This window comes from Equus caballus, chromosome 15 (assembly GCF_041296265.1).
Source record: "Equus caballus isolate H_3958 breed thoroughbred chromosome 15, TB-T2T, whole genome shotgun sequence".
NCBI classification, from domain to species: Eukaryota; Metazoa; Chordata; class Mammalia; order Perissodactyla; family Equidae; genus Equus; species Equus caballus.
This window is the reverse complement of record NC_091698.1, coordinates 85,958,782-85,978,648: the sequence shown is the minus strand read 5'-3', so window position 1 is coordinate 85,978,648 and position 19,867 is coordinate 85,958,782. Positions and strand designations below refer to the sequence as shown.

The 19,867-nt window shown below is 34.8% G+C and overlaps 1 protein-coding gene across 3 annotated transcripts in view; it reads right to left on the bottom strand.

The window, feature by feature from the left end:
• Positions 1 to 19,867, bottom strand: part of ASXL2 (ASXL transcriptional regulator 2) — a 161,525-nt gene that overhangs the window by 46,760 nt on the left and 94,898 nt on the right. The window contains exons 3-4 of one of the 3 annotated variants that reach the window (XM_005600159.4): positions 18,920 to 19,028; positions 15,394 to 15,544 (exon numbers count right to left, since the gene is read on the bottom strand). In XM_005600159.4, the coding sequence (XP_005600216.3) occupies positions 15,394 to 15,544; positions 18,920 to 19,028 (260 nt within the window). Of the gene's footprint in view, positions 1 to 12,784; positions 13,003 to 15,393; positions 15,545 to 18,919; positions 19,029 to 19,867 lie in introns of those variants that run through there. The other 2 variants (XM_070235772.1, XM_005600161.4) reach the window with 2 other exon arrangements.

The following is a 19,867-nucleotide window of genomic DNA, read 5'->3' as shown; positions in this document are numbered from 1 at the left end:
AACCAGCTCTTAGTTTCATTAATTCTTTCTATTCTTTTTTAATTTTCTATTTCAGCTCTGATTTTTATTATTTCCTTCCTTCTGCTGACTTTGGGCTTTGTTTGTTCTTCTTTTTCTAGCTCTGTTGGGTGCATTTTAAGATTACTTACTTGAGATTTTTCTTGCTTGTTGAGGTGGGTCTGTATTGCTATGAATTTCCCTCTGATGACTGCTTTTGTTGTATCCCATAAGAGTTGTATCTTCATTTTTGTTTGTCTTTAGGTATTTTTCAGTTTCCCCTTTGATTTCTTCAATGATCCAACGGTTATTCAATAGCATGTTGTTTAGTCTCCACATATTTCTGACTTTCCCAGTTTTTTTCTTGTAGTTGATTTCTAGATTCATAGCAGTGTGGTCAGAAAAGATGGTTGGGATGATTTCAATCTTCTTAAATTTATTGAGGCTTGCCTTGTTCCCCAACATATGGCCTATCTTTCAGAATGATCCATGTGCACTTAAGAAGAATGCATATTCTGTTGGTTTCAGATGGAATGTTCTATATTTATCTATTAAGTCCACCTGATCAAGTGTTTCATTTAAATCTACTATTTCCTTGTTGACTTTTTGTCTGGATGATCTGCCCATTGATGTGAATGGGGTGATGAGGTCCCCCACTATTATTGTGTTGCTGTTAATTCTCCCTTTAGGTCTCTTAATAATTGCTTTATGTACTTTGGTGCCCCTGTGTTAGGTGCATATATATTAATAAATGTTATGTTCTTTTGGTGGAATGTCCCTTTTATCATTATGTACTGTCCCTTTTTGTCTTTCGTTGTCTTTTTTAACTTGAAGTCTGCTTTATCTGATAAAAGCATGGCAACACCTGCTTTCTTTTGTTGGCCATTAGCTGGGAGTATCGTATTCCATCCCTTCACTCTGAGCTGGTGTTTGTCTTTGGAGCTAAGATGCATTTCCTGAAGGCAGCATATTGCTGGGTCTCGTTTTTCAATCCATCCAGCTACTCTGTGTCTCTTGATTGGAGAAGTCAGATCATTTACATTTAGAGTGATTATTGACATATGAGGGCTTAATATTGCCATTTTATCTTTTGTTTTCTGGTTGTTCTGTGTTTCCATTGTTTCTCTTCCTTTGTATTTCTGACTGCCATTTCATTTTGGTGGTTTTCTGTGTTACCCATTTCTTTACGCAAAAAATCATGTACTATAATGTCCAGCACCTTAATTTTTTAACTCAGTTTAATAAATATATCCTGGGGAATATCCTACAACAGAATATAGAGATCTTCCACATTCCTTTTAATAGCTGCATGGAATTCCACTGTGCAGATGTACCATAATTTCGTCAACCAAACTTTGATGAGTACTTTGCTTCTTTTTGGTCTTTTGCTTTTATTACTGCAATGTCTTACTCAGTGTTTCCTAAGGTGCTGTACCAAAAACACCACTATTATTATCTAAAAATCTGTTGGAAATGCAAATTACTGGATCCCAGTCCAGATAGAGTGAATCAAAAACTCTGAGGATGGGACCCAGGAATCAGTGTCATAATAAGTTCTCCAAGTGATTCTGATGCATGCTCAAGTTTGAGAAGCACTGGTCTTAAGCTATACTATTTTTTTGTTGTTAACAGTTTATCTGTGGATTGATTACCAGAAGAGGGTTTGCTAAGTCAGAGGATAAAAACATAAGCCTCCAGAAACAACAGTTAGTAAAGTTCCACTATTCTTGAGTTTTGAAAGGAATTCATGCTCTTCCTTTATTACTTGGTTTCATGTTTTACATTTATTATATCTCTAATTTGTTTGGAATTTATCCTGGAGTATGGTGTGAGAAATGAATCCACTCTCATCCTCTTGGCTATTCAGTTGTTCCAACATTTTAGTACATATCTTCTTACAAAGGTCGTCTTCAAGTTTTTGTTGTTCTTGATGTAGTTATTACAAATGTGTTCCTGTTTTCCTTGATTATTAACTATATTTATGATGGTTGGATGCTATCTATATATTAATTTTATTTACATCCTGCTACTTTACTAAATTCCCTTCTTTATCAATTTTTATCTCCATTGATTCTTTTGAGTTTGTCAGATACATAATCATATCATCTGCAGAAATAGTTTTCCCTTTCTCTTGTTGCTTATTGTTCCAACTGCTTTCTCTTGCTTACTTGTGTTGATAAATATACCTCCAACATAATGTTATATAAGAATTGAGATGGGGTCGGCCTGGTGGTGCAGCAGTTAAGTTCACACTTTCTGCTCCTGCGGCCCAGGGTTTGCTGGTTTGGATCCCAGGTACAGACCTACGCATAGCTTGTCAAGCCAAGCTGTGGCAGGTATCCCACACATAAAGTAGAGGAAGATGACCACAGATGTTAGCTCAGGGCGAGTCTTCCTCAGCAAAAAGAGGAGGATTGGCAGCAGATGTTAGCTTAGGGCTAATCTTCCTCAAAAAAAAAAGAGAAAGAATTGAGACAGTGGGCACCCTGTTCTTAACTTGTTCTAACTAAAGAGTAAGCCACTAGTGTTTCCCCATTAAGATGCTATTTTCTGACTAAGTTAGTATGTTAAAGAAGTATCCATTAATTCTCGATTTTATTCAATATTGAATTTGCTCAAAGGCCTTTCCAGCAAATAGAGATAATGACTTTTCACATTAGCTCTATTAATACAATGAATAATAGTAGATTCCCCAGTAATGAACCTTACTTGCAATCCAAAAACCTCATGTGTTTATGATATATAATTTCTAATGTATCGTTGCATTCTATACACTAACGTTTTATTTAAGATTTTGCCTCAACATTCACAAGACAGATGTGTACTCTCTGGGAAGTTTGGAAAATCTGCTTCCAAAAAAAACTGGATGATTTCTTTTTCCTGCTTTGGAATAGTTTAAAAAACACTAGAACGTTTGATCTTTAAACATATGGTTGAATTCCTCTGAAAAACCATTTAGGAATGGTGTTCTTTCAAAGGGGAGCTCTTCTACAGCTCTACTTGTATGGAAATTTAGTTTAGACTTTCTATCTCTATTGGGTTCAATTTTTGTACATTCTATTTTCCTAGAAAACTGCCCCATTTAAGTTTCTAAAGCATTGTGGAAAGTCTCGTAGTTTTAAAATTTCTTGTTTTGATTTTTATTTCAAGCCTAATTTGTATATTTATACATTTTCCTTTTTTTAAAAAAGTAGGTTAGTGGTTTGTCTACTTTCCTTTTTTATTTTAAAACCACTGTTTCTGATGTTTTTCTCTTTTCCAATTCAGTAATTTCCATTTTAATCTTTTCTCCAGCTTTCTATTCGCTTACTATGTTATTCTTTTTTTCCCCTAGCTTTTTTAGTTGTATGCTTATTTTATTTTATTGGTAAGAGGTATGTGATGCTATAAATTGTTTCCTGATAACTGCTTTGCCTGTAACTCAAATTGTGACACAATATATTTTTTTAACGTATTCCAGAATTATGGTTTTTAATCCTCCTTTGACCTAAAGGAAATTCAACAGCATGTTACTTAGGTGAAAGAGCCTTTTTCTTTTTTTTTTTTTTAAAGATTTTATTTTTTCCTTTTTCTCCCCAAAGCCCCCCGGTACATAGTTGTGTATTCTTCGTTGTGGGTTCTAGTTGTGGCATGTGGGACGCTGCCTCAGCGTGGTCCGATGAGCAGTGCCATGTCCACACCCAGGACTCGAACCAATGAAACACTGGGCCACCTGCAGCAGAGCGCGCGAACTTAACCACTCGGCCACGGGGCCAGCCCCTAGCCTTTTTCTTTTTTGATGTCATTTTCAGTATTATTTCATATACTATTTTAATTATTGGGGACTGATGTTTTTGTGGTGGTCTAAAATATGATCAATTTTTGCAACTGTTCTATTTGCACTTGAAAAGGTATATTCACTATTATAGAAATAAAGAGCATGATACATATCTATCAAGCTAGCTCACTGATTATGTTAAGTGTTCTATAGTCTATTTCTTTTTTGTTCACTTGACCTGTCTTGAAATGAAAGGAATATATAAAACTTTCTTATTATTAAGATTAATGCTCTTTCTTCTTGCATCTCCTGTAGCTTCTACTTTATGAAAATGATTGTCTTGCATAGATATTAATAACTACTGCCATCTGTTATGTTTTCACTGTGAACTGAAGCCTCTGATTCTTTTAATGCTTTTTTCCTGAATTATTCACTGTCAGATATCAACTCTGCAACTATGGCTTTCTTCATATTTACATTTGCCTACTGTATCTTTATCCTCCTTTTATTTTTATCCATTCCAAATCTTTATTTTAGGTGTCTGTTAAAGAAGTTTACTGATCCCTTCACTAAAGTGTGTGGAGTGATAGGGCATCTTACTCTCAGCTGAGCAATTTATTCTCCAAAGATTCAAGGAAAAAAAAATTCAATGTATTATATATGAAACTATCCTATTAGTTTGTGACTGTTTCAAAATTTTAAAAACTAAACATTAAAAATATGGACACAACAATTAGCCAACTCTCTACTAAGTGAGAGCTCAGAAAAAGCCATGGCCTCAAATACAAAACAGAAAGGAAGACAAGCAACATGGTGGGAAGTGGTTGAGGTTTTGAATCCCCCTACATTTCCTTGCATATGCAAGCCTCCTTGCCCTTCAGCTTCTATTGCAGGTCTCACTTAAGTAAGATGATTAAAATGTTAACAAAGAGATTACGGCATCAGAGGTGATGAACTATAACATGTTAAAAAAGATTTCACTGGAATATGCTTGTTTGTATAGCGGAGAAATGAACTTCACTCTTCATATTAGTTCCTTAGGGCTGCTGTAAAAAAGTACAATAGGCTGGGTGGCTTGAAAGAACTAACATTTATTCTCTCTCAGTTCGGGAGGCTAGAAATCCAAATCAAAGTGTTAGCAAGGCTGGTTCCTTCTGAGGGCTCTGACGGAGAATCTGTTCCATCCCTCCCTCCTAGCTTCTGGTGATGACCAGCAATCCCTGGAGTTCCTTAGCTTATATCATGTGGTGTTCTCCTTGTGTCTCCATGTCTTCACCTGGCTGTCTTCTTATAAAGATACCAGTTTTGGTGGATTAAGGCTCCAGCAGGACGTCATCTTGATTAACGAACTCGGCAACAATCCTATCTCCAAATAAGGTCACATTCTGAGGTACAAGGGGTTAGGACTTCAAAATAGCATTTTGGAGGAGACACAATTCAAACTGTAACACTTGCCCTTCTTTTATTTAGCCTATTTTTCTGAGCTAGACAGATGGTATGAACAGAATACTTTGCCATTCATTGAGTATAAGCTATTACAGTGTTATCTGGGCTACGAGGTCAGGGAATTTTATTGAGTACTTTCATTTATTCTGACATTCTCATCCATGTATGTGAACTGAGGACTTACAATATGTATATTTTACAGTATTTCTGTTAAGTTCTAAAGAAAAGTAAAATATCCCCACAAAGAAATTTTCTGGCTGTCAGCTTCCACCAGTGAATTCTTCCAAACTTTTTAAGGAAAAAAATCAACAATCTTATAGAAATTCTTTCAGAGAACGAAAAAACAGGGAATACTTACCAATTTGTTTCATGATACCAAATTTTGACAAGCACATTATATGGAGGGAAAAAAGCTGGCTAATCTTTCTCATCAATAAAACAAAAAAAATCAAATACAAAATATTAGCAAACTGAAATCTAGTGATACATAGGGTTAACAACATATCATGATCAAGTTGGTTTATCCTAGGACTACAAGATGGTTTACCATCCATTTAATGTATAAAACCAACATAATTCACCACACTAAAAGAATAACAGAAAAAAATATAATCATCTCAGTAAATGAAGGAAAAGCAACCGATAAAATTAAATATCTGTTCATTATAAAATCTCTTAGCAAACTACAAATAGAAGGGAACTAACTTTATCTAATAAAGAATATCTACAAACAACCTACTATAGTTACTATCATTCTTAAAATGGCATAATGTTCAAAACTTTACCTTAAAAATAGAGAATGAAAAGGATGATCGATGTTACCATTTCTATTTCACTCTTTACTGGAAGCACTAGCCAGAATAACATGGCAAAAAAATAAAACTACCATTATTCATAAATCACGTTTGCATATGTGAAAAATCCTAAGAATAAACCTATATACAAACCATCAGATTTTAAAAAATAATTTAGCAATGTTGCTGGATACAATGTCAATGTTGGGAAAGGCAATCCACCATGGGTCCTGACTGTTGCTACAAGTACTTGCTGGTTATACCAAGAATGCAAGTCCCTGAACACTCTTTACCTGGGTCATCTCTCAGGGTTATATTTGCAGTGACCAACCTTGAGAGGAGGCAGCGACTCTTCACAGATGAAGTAGGCTTATTTCTGTTTACTATTTAAAAGCACTGAATCCCTCAAGCTCTGTGTTCCTTGGCTAAAATACAAACCCACTGCATGACTAGCATGCATCTTGGCCAGTATCTCATCATCCCTGTGAGACTTGGGAATAAAGAGGAACTGACATAAAAAATACGCTAATGTTCATACTCTCCTATGCTGTGAGTAATAGTCCTTTTTCTTTGAACCAGGAGTTCTACATCTTCTGTCAACATGCATGAATCAATACAAAGCTAACTTGTTAAATTACGAATAGGATAAAATCCCAAACTCTTCACATACACTGACAGGCAATTTATAAAAATTAACTACATTTCTACATATCTGAAACAAACAATTATGAAATGAAAATATTTAAAATCCATTTACAATAGAATAAAAAATGTCAAGGAATAAATCTCTAGTAAAAGATGTGCGAGGCCTCTACATAGAAAACTACATAGAAAATGAAAAAAAAAATAAAGAAAAGTATAGAAAATGCTGCCTTTCAACACTTTCATGGATTGAAAGGCCTAATAATGGAAACACATCAATAGAACCTAAATTGATCTATGGATTAAATGCAATTCCAACCAAAATCCTAGCAGATTAATGGGAGAGGGGGCATGTGGGAACTGACTAGGTGATTCTAAAATTTACATGGAAATGGGATGAGCCAAAAGAGCCAAAAACCTTGAAGAACAAAATAGAAAAACAAACTATTGCATATCAAGACTAAATATAAAGCTACAGTAATTAAAACAGGGATGGTACTGGTTCAAGGACAGATAAAACATGACAATGGAACAAAACAGTTCAGAAACTGACCCATAAATGTGTGGTCAATTGACTTATGACATAGGAGACACTGCAATGCAGTAAAGGACAGAACAGTCTTTTCAAAAAAGTGGTGCTGGGTCATTTAGATATCCATATAGGGGAAAACAAATAAAATCATGATTCTTATTCTCACACACTCCCCCCAAAATCCCAGATGGTTTGTACATCTAAATGTAAAAGATAAAAGAATAAAGCTTTCATTAAAACATATACAAACACAGAAAAAACTGTCTTTAGTATACTGAGAGGTTTTTTTTATCATGAATGGGTGTTGGATTTTGTCAAATGCTTTTTCTGCATTTATTGATATGATGTGATTGTTCATTTTTAGCCTGTTCAATATGATGGTATACATTAACTGATTTTTGAATGATAAACCAGCCTTGCATACCTGGGATAAATCCCATTTGGTGGTGGTGTATAATTCTTTTCATATACCATTGAATTAGATTTGCTAGTATTTTGTTGAGGATTTTTGCACCTATGTTCACAAGAGACACTGGTCTGTAGTTTTCTTTTTTTGCCCTGTCTTTCTCTGGTTTTGGTATTAGGGTAATGCTGGACTCACAGAATAACTTAGGAAGTATTCCCTCTGCCTCCATCCTCTGAAAAGAAATCGCAGAAACCAGGTATAATTTCTTTCTTAAATGCTTTATACAATTCATCAGTGAACCCATCTGGGCCTGGTGCTTTCTGTTTTGAAAGGTAATTAATTATTGATTCAATTTCTTTAATAGATATAGGCCCACTCAGATGGTCTATTTCTTCTTGTTTGAGTTTTGACAGATTTTGTCTTTCAAGGAATTGGTTCATTTCCTGTATGTTATCAAATTTGAGGGCAGAGAATTGTTCATAGGAATTATCCTTTTAAGGTCTATAGGACCTGTAGTGATGGCCTCTCATTTCTGATATTTATAATTTGTGTCTTCTCTCTTTTTTTCTTAGCCTGGGTAGAGGTTTATCAATTTTACTGAACTTTTCAAAGAATCAGATTCTGGTTTTGTTGATTTTCTCTGTTGATACTCTGTTTTCAATTTCAGTGATTTCTGCTCTAATTCTTACTATTGCTTTTCTTCTGCTTACTTTCGATTTAATTTGCTCTTCTATTTCCAGTTTCCTAAGGCGGAAGCTCAGATTACTGATTTTGGATCATTCTTTTTTTTCCCATATATGCATTCCGTGTTGTAAATTTCCCTCTAAGCACTGCTTTCACAAATTTTAACAAGCTCTGTTTTCATCTTCATTTAGTGCAAAATACTTTAAAATTTCTCTTGAGATTTTTTCTTTGAACCATGGTTATTCTGAAGTGTGTTGGTTAATCTCCATGGATTTTGGGATTCTCCAGTTATCTTTCTGTTATTGATTTCTAGTTTAATTCCATCGTGATCGGAGTGCAAACATTACATGATTTCTATTCCTTCAAATTTGTTAAAGCGTATTTTATTGCCCAGAAGAAACTATTTTCATGTCAGTGGGAAAGTCAATTTTCTTACGGATGTACTGGATTATATTAAAATTAAGAAATTGTATTCATCAAAAGATACCTTTCAGAGAGTGAAAAGTTATTTGGAATATATATATTCAACAAGGGAATATATGAAGAACTCCTACAAGTCACCAAGAAAAAGATAACCCATAGAAAAATGGCAAAGACTGGAATAAGCACTGCATAAAAGATGACATCCAAATGACTAATAATGAAAAGAATCCAATTCTGTTAGCCTTCATGAAAATACAACTTAAAACAACATGGGATACTATTACATACCGGCCAACGTCTAAAATTAAAAAGACTGACAATACCAAGAATTAGTGAGCATGTGAAATAGTTGGAACTTGCATACATTGCTGGTAGGAGTATACACTGGTAGGACCACTTTGGAAAACTGTTTGGCAGTATATACGCTAGTTAATTCCACTCCAGAGAATATGCCCAACAGAAATGAGTACAAAAAGACAGACAAAAGCATTCACAGAATTAATATAACAGATGAAAATTAGAAAAAAACCTAATGTTCATCAATGGTAGAATGGATAAACAAATTGAGGTACCGGGCAATATTTATAAAATGGAATACTATACAGTTTTAAGAATCTGATGTACATACACAAGAACATGGATGAAATCTTACAAACATCATTTGAGCAAAGAAAAAGAGAGCATGATTTACATAAATCTAAAAAACTATTTCTGGACACTATTCTGTTCCAGATAAGTCTAGTCTATACTATCAGAAATTATTAGAGTGGTTATTTTGGGGTAATGGGTATTACCAGAAGGGCTGCTGGGGTACTGACAATGTTTTGCTTCTTGATCTGAGTTCTGGTTCATGGTGCTGTTCCATTTATGAAAATTCAATAAGCTGTATATTTATGATATGAGCACTTTTCTGAATATATATTATAATTTAATTTTAAAAGTTTTAAAATAGGCAAAATCTATATGGACAGAAGTCAAGACAGTGGTTACCTCTGAGGAAGGATGAGTAGTGACAGGGAGCTGGCATAATGCCTCTGCAGTGCTGGTAACGATTATTATAGTTAATTATTTACTCATGGAAACAGGTATTTTCTTTTCTCAATTCAAAAAACGGGGATAAGATCATTTTATTTTTCCTCCTTTAAAGGAGGAATGAAGGATTTTTCCTTCTTCCTTCTTTTTTTAAAGAAAAATAGCATTCCCAAGTTTATATGGTTGAAAAATCATCTAAACCATCGCTATTCAAATGTTGTCCATGTAAACTATTGCTATTCAAATACTATCCAAAGACTGGTCTGTAACAAGATAAGTACAAAAGTGAGAGGAGGCATTTAGTTACTTTCACAGAAATTAGATGCTCCTGGGCCATTTTTATTGTATTTTACCTAAGTATTGGTCCACAATGGATTGGGAAGGTATTGAGGGGCTGGTCCTTTGTGATGAATAGTTTGAGAATAAACCAGCTGGCAGTGGGGAGGGAGGGAGTGTGGGGGAATGGCATGGGAATAGTACCACAGTTACAAAATAAGGAACCAAGATTTCCTTGGGGTATATCTTAAAAAGGATAAACATACAAAAAATAAGACATTGTTTGAAAAATGAACATTAAGGCTGCATTTTAACTACATCAAGCTGCTGTTTATAATTTTTTCTTACAAAGTGGTACCTAGAGAAAAATAATCCTTCACGCTTCTGTATTACCAGTTTTAATTTTTACTTCAAATGAAACTAATGTCACCAATTAATATCATCCTGCACCAAAGAAACATACTATCACCAACCAGTGATTCGCAACAGTAGAATGGAAATGAATTCTTTTAACCTATATACCAGTGATTAGAAATAAACTGAGCTAATGTAAACTAATGTAATGTAACGTAAGCTAGTGAGTAGAAAAATGAACCAAAGAAGCTAATATATTCACTCAGATACTAAATGGACAAGAGGATGAAACTAACAGAAAAAGATCTATGAACAAAAATCTTGTTCTTCTTGGTATGTGGCTACGAAAATTTGGAGGAGTCTACAGTGCTGCCATACTACATTATCTTAATTTTCCTAAGATATTACTTTATGCACACCAATAACCTATAAATAATGGAGACTAGCCCTAAAGATTAACAGTCTGATCATGACTTCTTTTCCCTTCTTTCTTTCCACAAATCCCCTCTTCCAGCCAAATTTACCTTCCAATGGCTTCCTGAAAACACTGTACACACACACTTCCACCTTCTTGCCTTTATATATGTTTTATTTCCATGACATATCTGTCTTCCCTAGAGGTCACACTCTCAAGGAAAGGACAGTTTATTAAAATTTTCTATAGTTCATACAATACTTACTAACCCATCTAAAGTTAACTACTCCCTTCTCTGATGCTGCTATAGTATGATAAATATAAACACATGTTACTTACTAAGTCATTTGCTAAGAATTTGCTTATTTTTCTAAAGCTCTAGATATGGATGGAGCCCACACCTTATTCAAATTGATTTCTCAAATACCTGGCAAATACTGCATACTAGTCAAAGAATGAGTGTAGCAAGTAGTTTAAATAGAGATGTTTCTTTGGTTTAGCAAATAAACTAATGGCCTAAACAATGCTTCTCAAGCTCATACCCTGATCTACTGTCCTCCAGTATGGACTGCTCAACAGATTAAAAACACTCTCACTTTAGAACCGACTTAGTATACGATTAAAAACAAAAATGCTTGCTTTTATATAAAGATTAACAAATTCTGATCAAAAGATCAGCAGTTACTCAATATTTAAAAAACCAAAAAAGGTCACCAAAAAAACCAAACAGCAACCTAGTAGAGAAATGATTTTTAACCTTAAAATAAGTGTTTTCAGCAAACTATTTAAAACAAATTCTAGAACTTAAGGTTCATTAAAGCCAGTTTTACACAGTTTCCTGAAGTAGTTGTTTCAAGTTGTTGAACATTTACATACTACCCACTGAGTATACGTTCAGAAAGTACTACTTTTCAGATACATAATAGCACTGAGAATTTTCCATTTCAATGGATGATTATTATATTGAACAAGGTCAAAAGGAAATGGACTATTCATATTAGATGCATTTGAATTAAAACTTTAGTAAATAATCTCTCACTTTTTATTTTCTCCTGAAGACATTCAATGAGCCCCTCTGAAGTATCAGAGAGACTATCAGAAATAATGGAGAAGTAATATCAAAATTGAAACTTAGCTTTATATAGTTGAAGGATTAATAGTTGAAAGACTGATAACAGTTGAAGTTTCCAAAATTGTTTTACTCTTCAAAAACAGTAATCCTTCTCTTAAGGCAGAGTTTTTATTTTCACAGTAGTCGTTCCTTAGAGGAATTTCATTTCTAGAAGTAACAGACCGTGTTAGTTCTAAGTCCCTTCTTCCCACATCAGGTACAGATTACTCCAAGCTGGGCAGGCTGTAGCTTCCGATCATATTCAAACAGTGCCCTAACCAAAGATGGAGAGACCTCACCTGAACACCTTTCCTTGCTTCTGGGTACCCTAACTATCCAAGTCCCAATAGTGTAGACATCTTTTAATACATGACAGAGCTAAAGCCACCAACCACCTCAGACGAAAAAAGAACATCCTCTTCCAAAGGTCTCTCCCCACGTAAGTTAACTTTGCCCAAATGAGTTTTTCTAACCAGCATACTTTTTAAAGGAGACATTTCTATACATAACCATCCCCATTCAGTAACTTAACACATATATAAATGCTGCTAAAGAGCAGATAGGTCTATGATATTTTGAATAACTCCAAACACAATATGTATCACATTCTTGATTTAAAGTAGTTCTGAACAAGCAGTAAACTTAATACTAGTTCGCACTCCTGGAAAGAATTAATAATTCCTCATAAGTGAAATGGTTTATCTCATACAACCAATTTTTTCTTAAGACACTTCAGAAGTAGATCAAAATCTAAGAAAACTTTATCAGAAGATAAAAATAATACTTCTACAGTTGCTTCATGCTGCAATATTTATATTTTATTTTGGAGAAAAGTCAGAGACTTCACTTAGCTACGATCCTACAAAAAAAGCAAGAGAATGATTTTAATCATTTTCTGGAGTTATTTCACCTTACCTTGGTTTGGAATTCCATAAAGCTCTTCTTTGAACATTGTTTCCTGTCTGAAAATTAGCAATCAAAACTACAAATTTCTAAATTTTCCACTTTACATGAAAATCAATAAACTAGTTTTAATATTGGACTGAATTTCAAAGTTCTGTTCTCTGTTCCTACTTGGCTGAAAGATATACCTTTATCAAGAGAGTTTCTATCGATTTTCAACTAGAAGTATCAGTTTTGCTGTCAGAGCTCTTTATTTTTGTACATAAAAGGAAGTGGGTTTTGATACTATCTCAATGTTCTTCCTGTCTTACAATGCATTTGAAATAAAGTGATGTCACATTGAGAGTAAAAGCCCAAAATAAGAAAAAGGAATAGGCAAAATAAGTTTGCTTTACCTTTATTAATAATTGCAACTGATTTAGATCTGCTTTGCTGCATGCTGCTACTACCACTGCTAACTACAAGTTTTCCACTTTACTTTGCACTGGACTACAAAACATTGATAGCTATATACCTAAAAATTTACATATCTATACCACATGCCATATGTATGACCCATGAATGACAGAAAACATTCTATGAGAGACTAAATCATTATTCATTATTGGTACCTCATCATTCACCCATTTCTTAAGAATATCAGAGCTGTAAGAGTATATGTGAATTCTACATGACATCATGTGCACTTCTCATCTCCACCTTCCAAACACCATATATAGCCCATTCTATTCTCAGTTTAAAAGACTACCTACAATCGGAAAAAGTCTTTACAGAACTTCTCATCTTTATATAAACTGAGGATAAATATGCAATACTGTGACAATTTCTAGAAGAGGAATGAATCAAAGGCAGTTTAAAAATAATTTATCTGGACCACATTCTTGAATTTGCTCTTACCTTGCTGTTAATATTTTCTATTATTATACCAAGTGTAGGGCAAGGTTATGCTATTTTAATCTACCATTAAGCTATTGATAATGGAGTTCTATTGTTATTTCTTACATCCTCCTGTCTCACAATACATTTACCTTAAGTTCTTAGAGATAGCCTTTAAAAACCACGTAACAGCCACTACTCAAAACAGCCACTGCGGCATATGTGGCTATTGAAAAGTGAAGACCTCCAAGACCATGATTTTGTTTCGTTTACAGGTCTGACCACCTTTAATATCGATTTCCCTGTTTCCAGTCACATCCAGAAATTATGAATCTTGCTTCTCTTGCCTGATGACTTGGCTTGGTTCCTAATCTTAGACCAATAATTTCCAAACTTAAAAAGGAAAGTTTAAACTATGGGGGAAGCAGAGGAGAGACAGACCCCTTAATACTTTTGGTTCCACCCTTCCAAAAAGGGCCGTTGGTGGACTTTGAGGAATCTAAGGCCCTAGACCACACCTCCTTTCACTATTGAGAGGGATTACTCTAAAATATATCAAGAATATTGGTCAGAGGTCCCAGTTTTGTCTTGCCTTTGTTCCTAACATTTGAGCCCTAGGTTGCTCTCCCAAGTGGTTGTGATCTTAAAGCTAAAATCCTCTGGTTACAAAATTTGCCCAAATTGCATGTGTAGTAGTTATATACCAGAGAACACAGATAATGCCACTAATTATCTCAGTTCTCTCCAGGAGTCACACATACATTACCATAGGTACATTAATGAAGGAGACTATTTTTCTGACATAGTTCTATCAATAGTTCTAAAGGCACTTAAAATTAATGAGTCAAGTATGCCAACAAACATAACTCTAGCTTCTAAATCCAAAGACAGCTCACCTATAACTCAAACCTAAAAGGATATCCAAGCTAGGGAAACTCTTGGATGTTTATTTTGTTCTAGAATATCACTCTATCAGTCCTTATAAATGAACCATCATGACTTGGCTTAATATCTGCCTTGCCATGTATGGCACAACTTATAAATATTGGGGTAAAAATGATTTGCCCTCTTCAAGAAGACTCTGACAAGAAGCTGCAGATAATTAGCAAGGACAGGTAATAAAACACATCCTTAAGTAGAAAATCCATCCCAGGGAAGCTGCAGCAACAAACACTTTATTCCCTAAAGAAAGTTTTTTGGGTAAGCTATCAAGCAGACACCAAGCAGAGGATGAGAGCAAAGACCAGTAGACTAAATTTAGTCTTTGCTAGTAGAAATGAAAAGCATTCTCTTCCTAGTAAGGAGAGAGTTGTTAGAGCAATAAGTGCTCAAATTTTAGTAGAGAGGATTCAAGAGAAAATAAAATAAGAGCATCCTAAAAGGGCTATGGATGGTCAAGGTGAGAATAAACCCAGGTAAAACCTAGCAAGCCAGGTTGTCCAATGTGGTAGCCATTAGCCACATACAACTATTTATTTTAAAATAAAATTAAAAATTCACTTCCTCGGTTACACTAGCCATATTTCAAGTGCTCAATAGATACACGTAGCTAGTGGCTACTGTGTTGGGTTGGACAGCATAGATACAGAACATTTCCATCACTGTAGGAAATTCTATAGGACAGTACTGATGTAAAGGGTAAGGGAAAGAGACTGACTGACCTGGGGTCTGGAAAAGAGGAACTACTAACAAGGGCATTTGTCCTACAGCATTCAGTACTTTATTGAGGGATCAGGTGGATTTACCTTTCCTTTTCCACCTGCTCTTTTTTCCCTCCTTGTTGCTGCCACCATCACTGCTGCTGCTGCTGTTCTCAGAACTCTGGGAATCTGACTGACCATCACTGCTTTCTTCTGAACCTTCTGATAGCTCTTTCACCCCATCCGGCACATCTTTCTGAAAATGTAGGCATCCAATTAGGATTAATCATTACCATTTCAGCAAACAGGAATTAAATTTTTGATATGCACTACTGCAACTTAATTGTGTTGATTAATTTTTACTACTATAGGATTCAGCAGCAGAACCAGCAATGTCATCTCTCAGTGTCAACCAGAACTGTTATCTCTCTTCTTTGGGTCAAATTAGCTAATGTTTCCACCTAAATCCGAAGATAAAAATTATACATGACAATCATGGCACAACACAGAGGCTTAAATCACACAAAAACTGGGTATACATATGTCCAGGCAAAGGACAAAATATGCAGGATAAATAACTATATAATAACAATTTTGTAAAATGCATGTACATCGAGCATCCATGTTATATATATACATATATATTTGAGAGTATGTAAAGTACCATTACGTATTGTGAATTCAGTTCAGAGTCTCGACAGCAAGAGATAGTACATTATTTGAACCTAATCAGTTCCTGAATATTGGCTGGTAAGTAGCAGGAGTAAAATACAAAAGGAACCATTTTTTTAAAAAAATCACATGAATCTTTGGTTTCCGCATTTGACAGTGAGAATGCTAATCAGAAAGGATACTTGTGTCATCACAGTGTGTGAAAGATATAATAAGGTAGCTGCAAATCAAGCACTACGAAATTAAGACTTTCCAGGTTTGAATTCTAGCTTTATCATTTAATTTTGCAGCCTTGGTCAAAGTTTAACCTCTTATTCTTCAGTTTCCCTGTCTATAACATGGCAATAATAGTACCTAACTTAAAAGATTATTTGGAAAATTAAATGAGTTAATAAATGTAAAATGCTTACTGCCTGGCATATGATAAGAGCTCAATAAATATTAGCTACCATCTACTTATGTAGTATATAAAAATATGCACACATAGACAAACATTATTAGTGAATGTTATTTCCAAGTTATAAAACTTTGGATTGTGTTTTCCTCTCAATATATTTATTTTCCCACATAATTTATTTTTATAATCAGATAAAAAATGATTCTGGCATGTTAGCTTCCCAGGTAAAATTGGCACTCATAACATTACAGCCAAGATAGTAACCTCTGATCTAGGAAGAAACTGTTATTTTCCACTTAGTGATATTTCTCTCTCAGCCATTTCTTATGTTATATACTTTCTTACAATACACAATTCCATATTTTTCTATTCTTTCCTTCAAAATGCAGAACAACTTTACAGAGTTAGTTGCCAGCCAGACCTCTTGACCTGTGGGTTCAACAAGTATTTTAAATTCAAACATAGCTATCTTCTTTTCTTACACTTGTGATCCCTGCAGGATCAAATGCTCATGCCCCAAATCTTAGAACCATTTCACCTTCTCTTTTACTCACTCCAAATAGTACATAATTTATTTCTCTAATGTCCCTTGCCTAGATCTCTTTCACCAGTCTTGTGGTTCAGGCCAATCATCTGTTCCAAACAATCATAACCATCTCACAGACAAGTTTTCCTGCTTTACCCTTAAAGCTATCCTACTTGAACTATCTTCCTAACTTCCTAAACGAAGTTGATCAAGTTTTTCTCCTGGAAAACCTCTGCCATCTCCTCAACACAGTCTCTCTCTCTCTCTCTCTCTCTCTCTCTCTCTCTCTATAAAACTGCTTGGTCAGGTTTTCAAAAGCCTCCAATGTTCGATCTTTACTTAACGTTCACCTTGCCCCTGACTCCTTACACACTAGCCCACCACAGATTAGGGTCCCACCACTCCAATTTACTCTACTTTCAAATCCATTCTGAATCCCTCTATCTGTGCTTTTACGTAAGCTATTCCCTTGTCTTAAAGGCACTTCCTCCATTATTTATCTGCCATAGTTCAACTCAAATCTTACAAGTTTAAGAAAAACAAAAACTTTCTACATCCCTTTATTCAAAATGAATCTTTATTTCCCTATAATATCACAGTTCTTTATAGTTCAGTACTTTATATCACAGTATTTTGTCAGTAGGCAATTATTCCAACAACTATGTGAGCTTCAAGAGATCATGGCTCACAGTTTATCCTTCTTTATAGCCTCTACAATGTCCAGCATAGAGCAGGCATTTAGTAAATGTTATTAACACTTATGGAAGGTGTAGATCAGCTAAAACCTAAAAGAAACGCAGAATGCTCCATGTAGGACTAGAGCCCTGTGACCCCAAGAAGTTCAACAAGGAGGTATTATAGGTAAGTTAGATCTTTTTAATGTTAGTGGGCTATACACAACCACTGAGCATCATGATGACTACAGTTCAAAGCTGAAAAGGCAAGAGGGGACAGAGTCCCACATACACATGTACATAGTCACTGCAAGCGAAGCATTAATTCTCCTTCTGCTGATAAATTCCCTTTGGGAAACAACCCCTCTCTTCAGTTCATCTGGCCTCTTGAGAGGGCTTAATTCAACCCCACATCAAGGGTAATCATGAACCTAAAAGCATCCAATCAGAAGACTCAACACATTTGGCAACAGGAATCATTCAGGTACAGACACACAGGCCAAGCCAAACCAATCAAGCCAAATCAGAACTAACTAAAGGGCTCCTGTTTTAGTTCCTGAGACTCTTCTCTCCAGACTTACAGCTTGAAGAGTGGGGGTCATCAGGTACAATGAGGAGAGAGCCTGCCTGAGAATGGAGCCAAAAGAAAGCAGAGAGACCAATCCCTGAGGACATCATTTAAGCTCCTGGATCTAGGCTGAGTTTCCCTAGAATTTCCAGTTATATGAACTAATAAATTCTCTGTTTTACTCAAACTTATTTGAGTTGGCTTCCTTGTTTGTAACTGAAAGGACACTGATAAGTCAAGGTCCCTTCTCAGCGCAGGAATTAGAAATTAGCAAACCTGTTATGGCAAAAAGAACATGGACTCAGGACTTCAGTCAGATCTGGGTTCATATTCTGGTTCTGATACTATCTAGCCAAAGCTGGGCAAGAAAATCCAATCTTCTGAATTTGGGTTTTCTCTTTTATAAAAAAAGGAATAACAACCACAACTCTGAGTTGTAACGGAGAGTTAAATGAGGAAGTAATATAAAGCATCAAGGGTGCATGCTCCACAGTAATACTCATTAGTATTTGAATGTTGTGAGGCCCTTTAAAAAGTCACTGGAAGTCATTTTCACTTCATCCCTTCAAGAAAATATTATCATAAAGAATAAAAAATAAAGTTACTTCTCTGGTCTACCTATAGATGGTTACAGATTAGTAAAAAAAAAAAAAAAAAGTATTAGACACAGGGTTGAAGAGGTAACCCTCTTCCTGAAAATATCACTCTTCAAGAACAGAATTCTGTCTCTATAATGCAAATATATGTAGTCACTTCCTGGTTTTACTTTTCAAATGACTAACAAAAATATTTACCTTCAAGGTATATACTCCCATTCTACCTGGAACCTTATAGAAGATGCCCTCTTCACCTCGGGAGTTTGTGTGCAGCATTGCATTCAGGCATGCAAGAGGGGAAGTCCCACTGCAAAAAAGGAAGAAGAATACAATGATTAGCTTCTGTCTGAATATCCTTGTAACTTAAGATAAAATTAACTGGTCAACAGTCACTTGACATAAACACTTTATAAACTACATAAAATGTCTATCAATCTACAGAGAGCCTGCCATTAAGAAAATGGATGTAAAATTCACCCCCATATATCTAAACAAAAAATAATTCTTTAATTTTCTTAATCCTGATCCAGTATCTAATAACATTTAAGCCAAGAAAAATTTATCTCACAGAAGTACCACAAATCTATTTTGCAAAAATTCTACTTCACTTACATTTTGTCAATTATACCTCAATAACGCTGAAATTTTTTTCAAAAGACTAATTAATTCACTACAATCTGTAAATGTCCAGAAGTAAAATGGGGGGGGGGGGGGGACATACACAGATTCAAATAAACGATATTAATCACCTTGCATACTGTTGCACCAGACTGAATCCGAGCTGTGAAATGAACACATTTCCATGGTCTTGTATTTTTTTATTTTTTTTTTACTGAGATATAATTGACATATAACATTATATTAGTTTCAGGTGTACAACATGATTCCATATTTGTATATATTGCGATGGTCTCTTGTAGTATTTGGACCTATCACGAGATCACTTTAAAGCGTATAAAGTAGGCTTTGGAATATAATCTTCTATGTGGCAACTTGGCTAAATGTTAACAATTCTAATAGACATTTACCACATTTTCTAGAGTTTTAAGTACATAAAAAATTATCTGTAAAAAATATAAACATATTATTTTACTTTCTAATTGTAATCAGATTTCATTTTCCTATCTTTTCACACTTATTTAACAA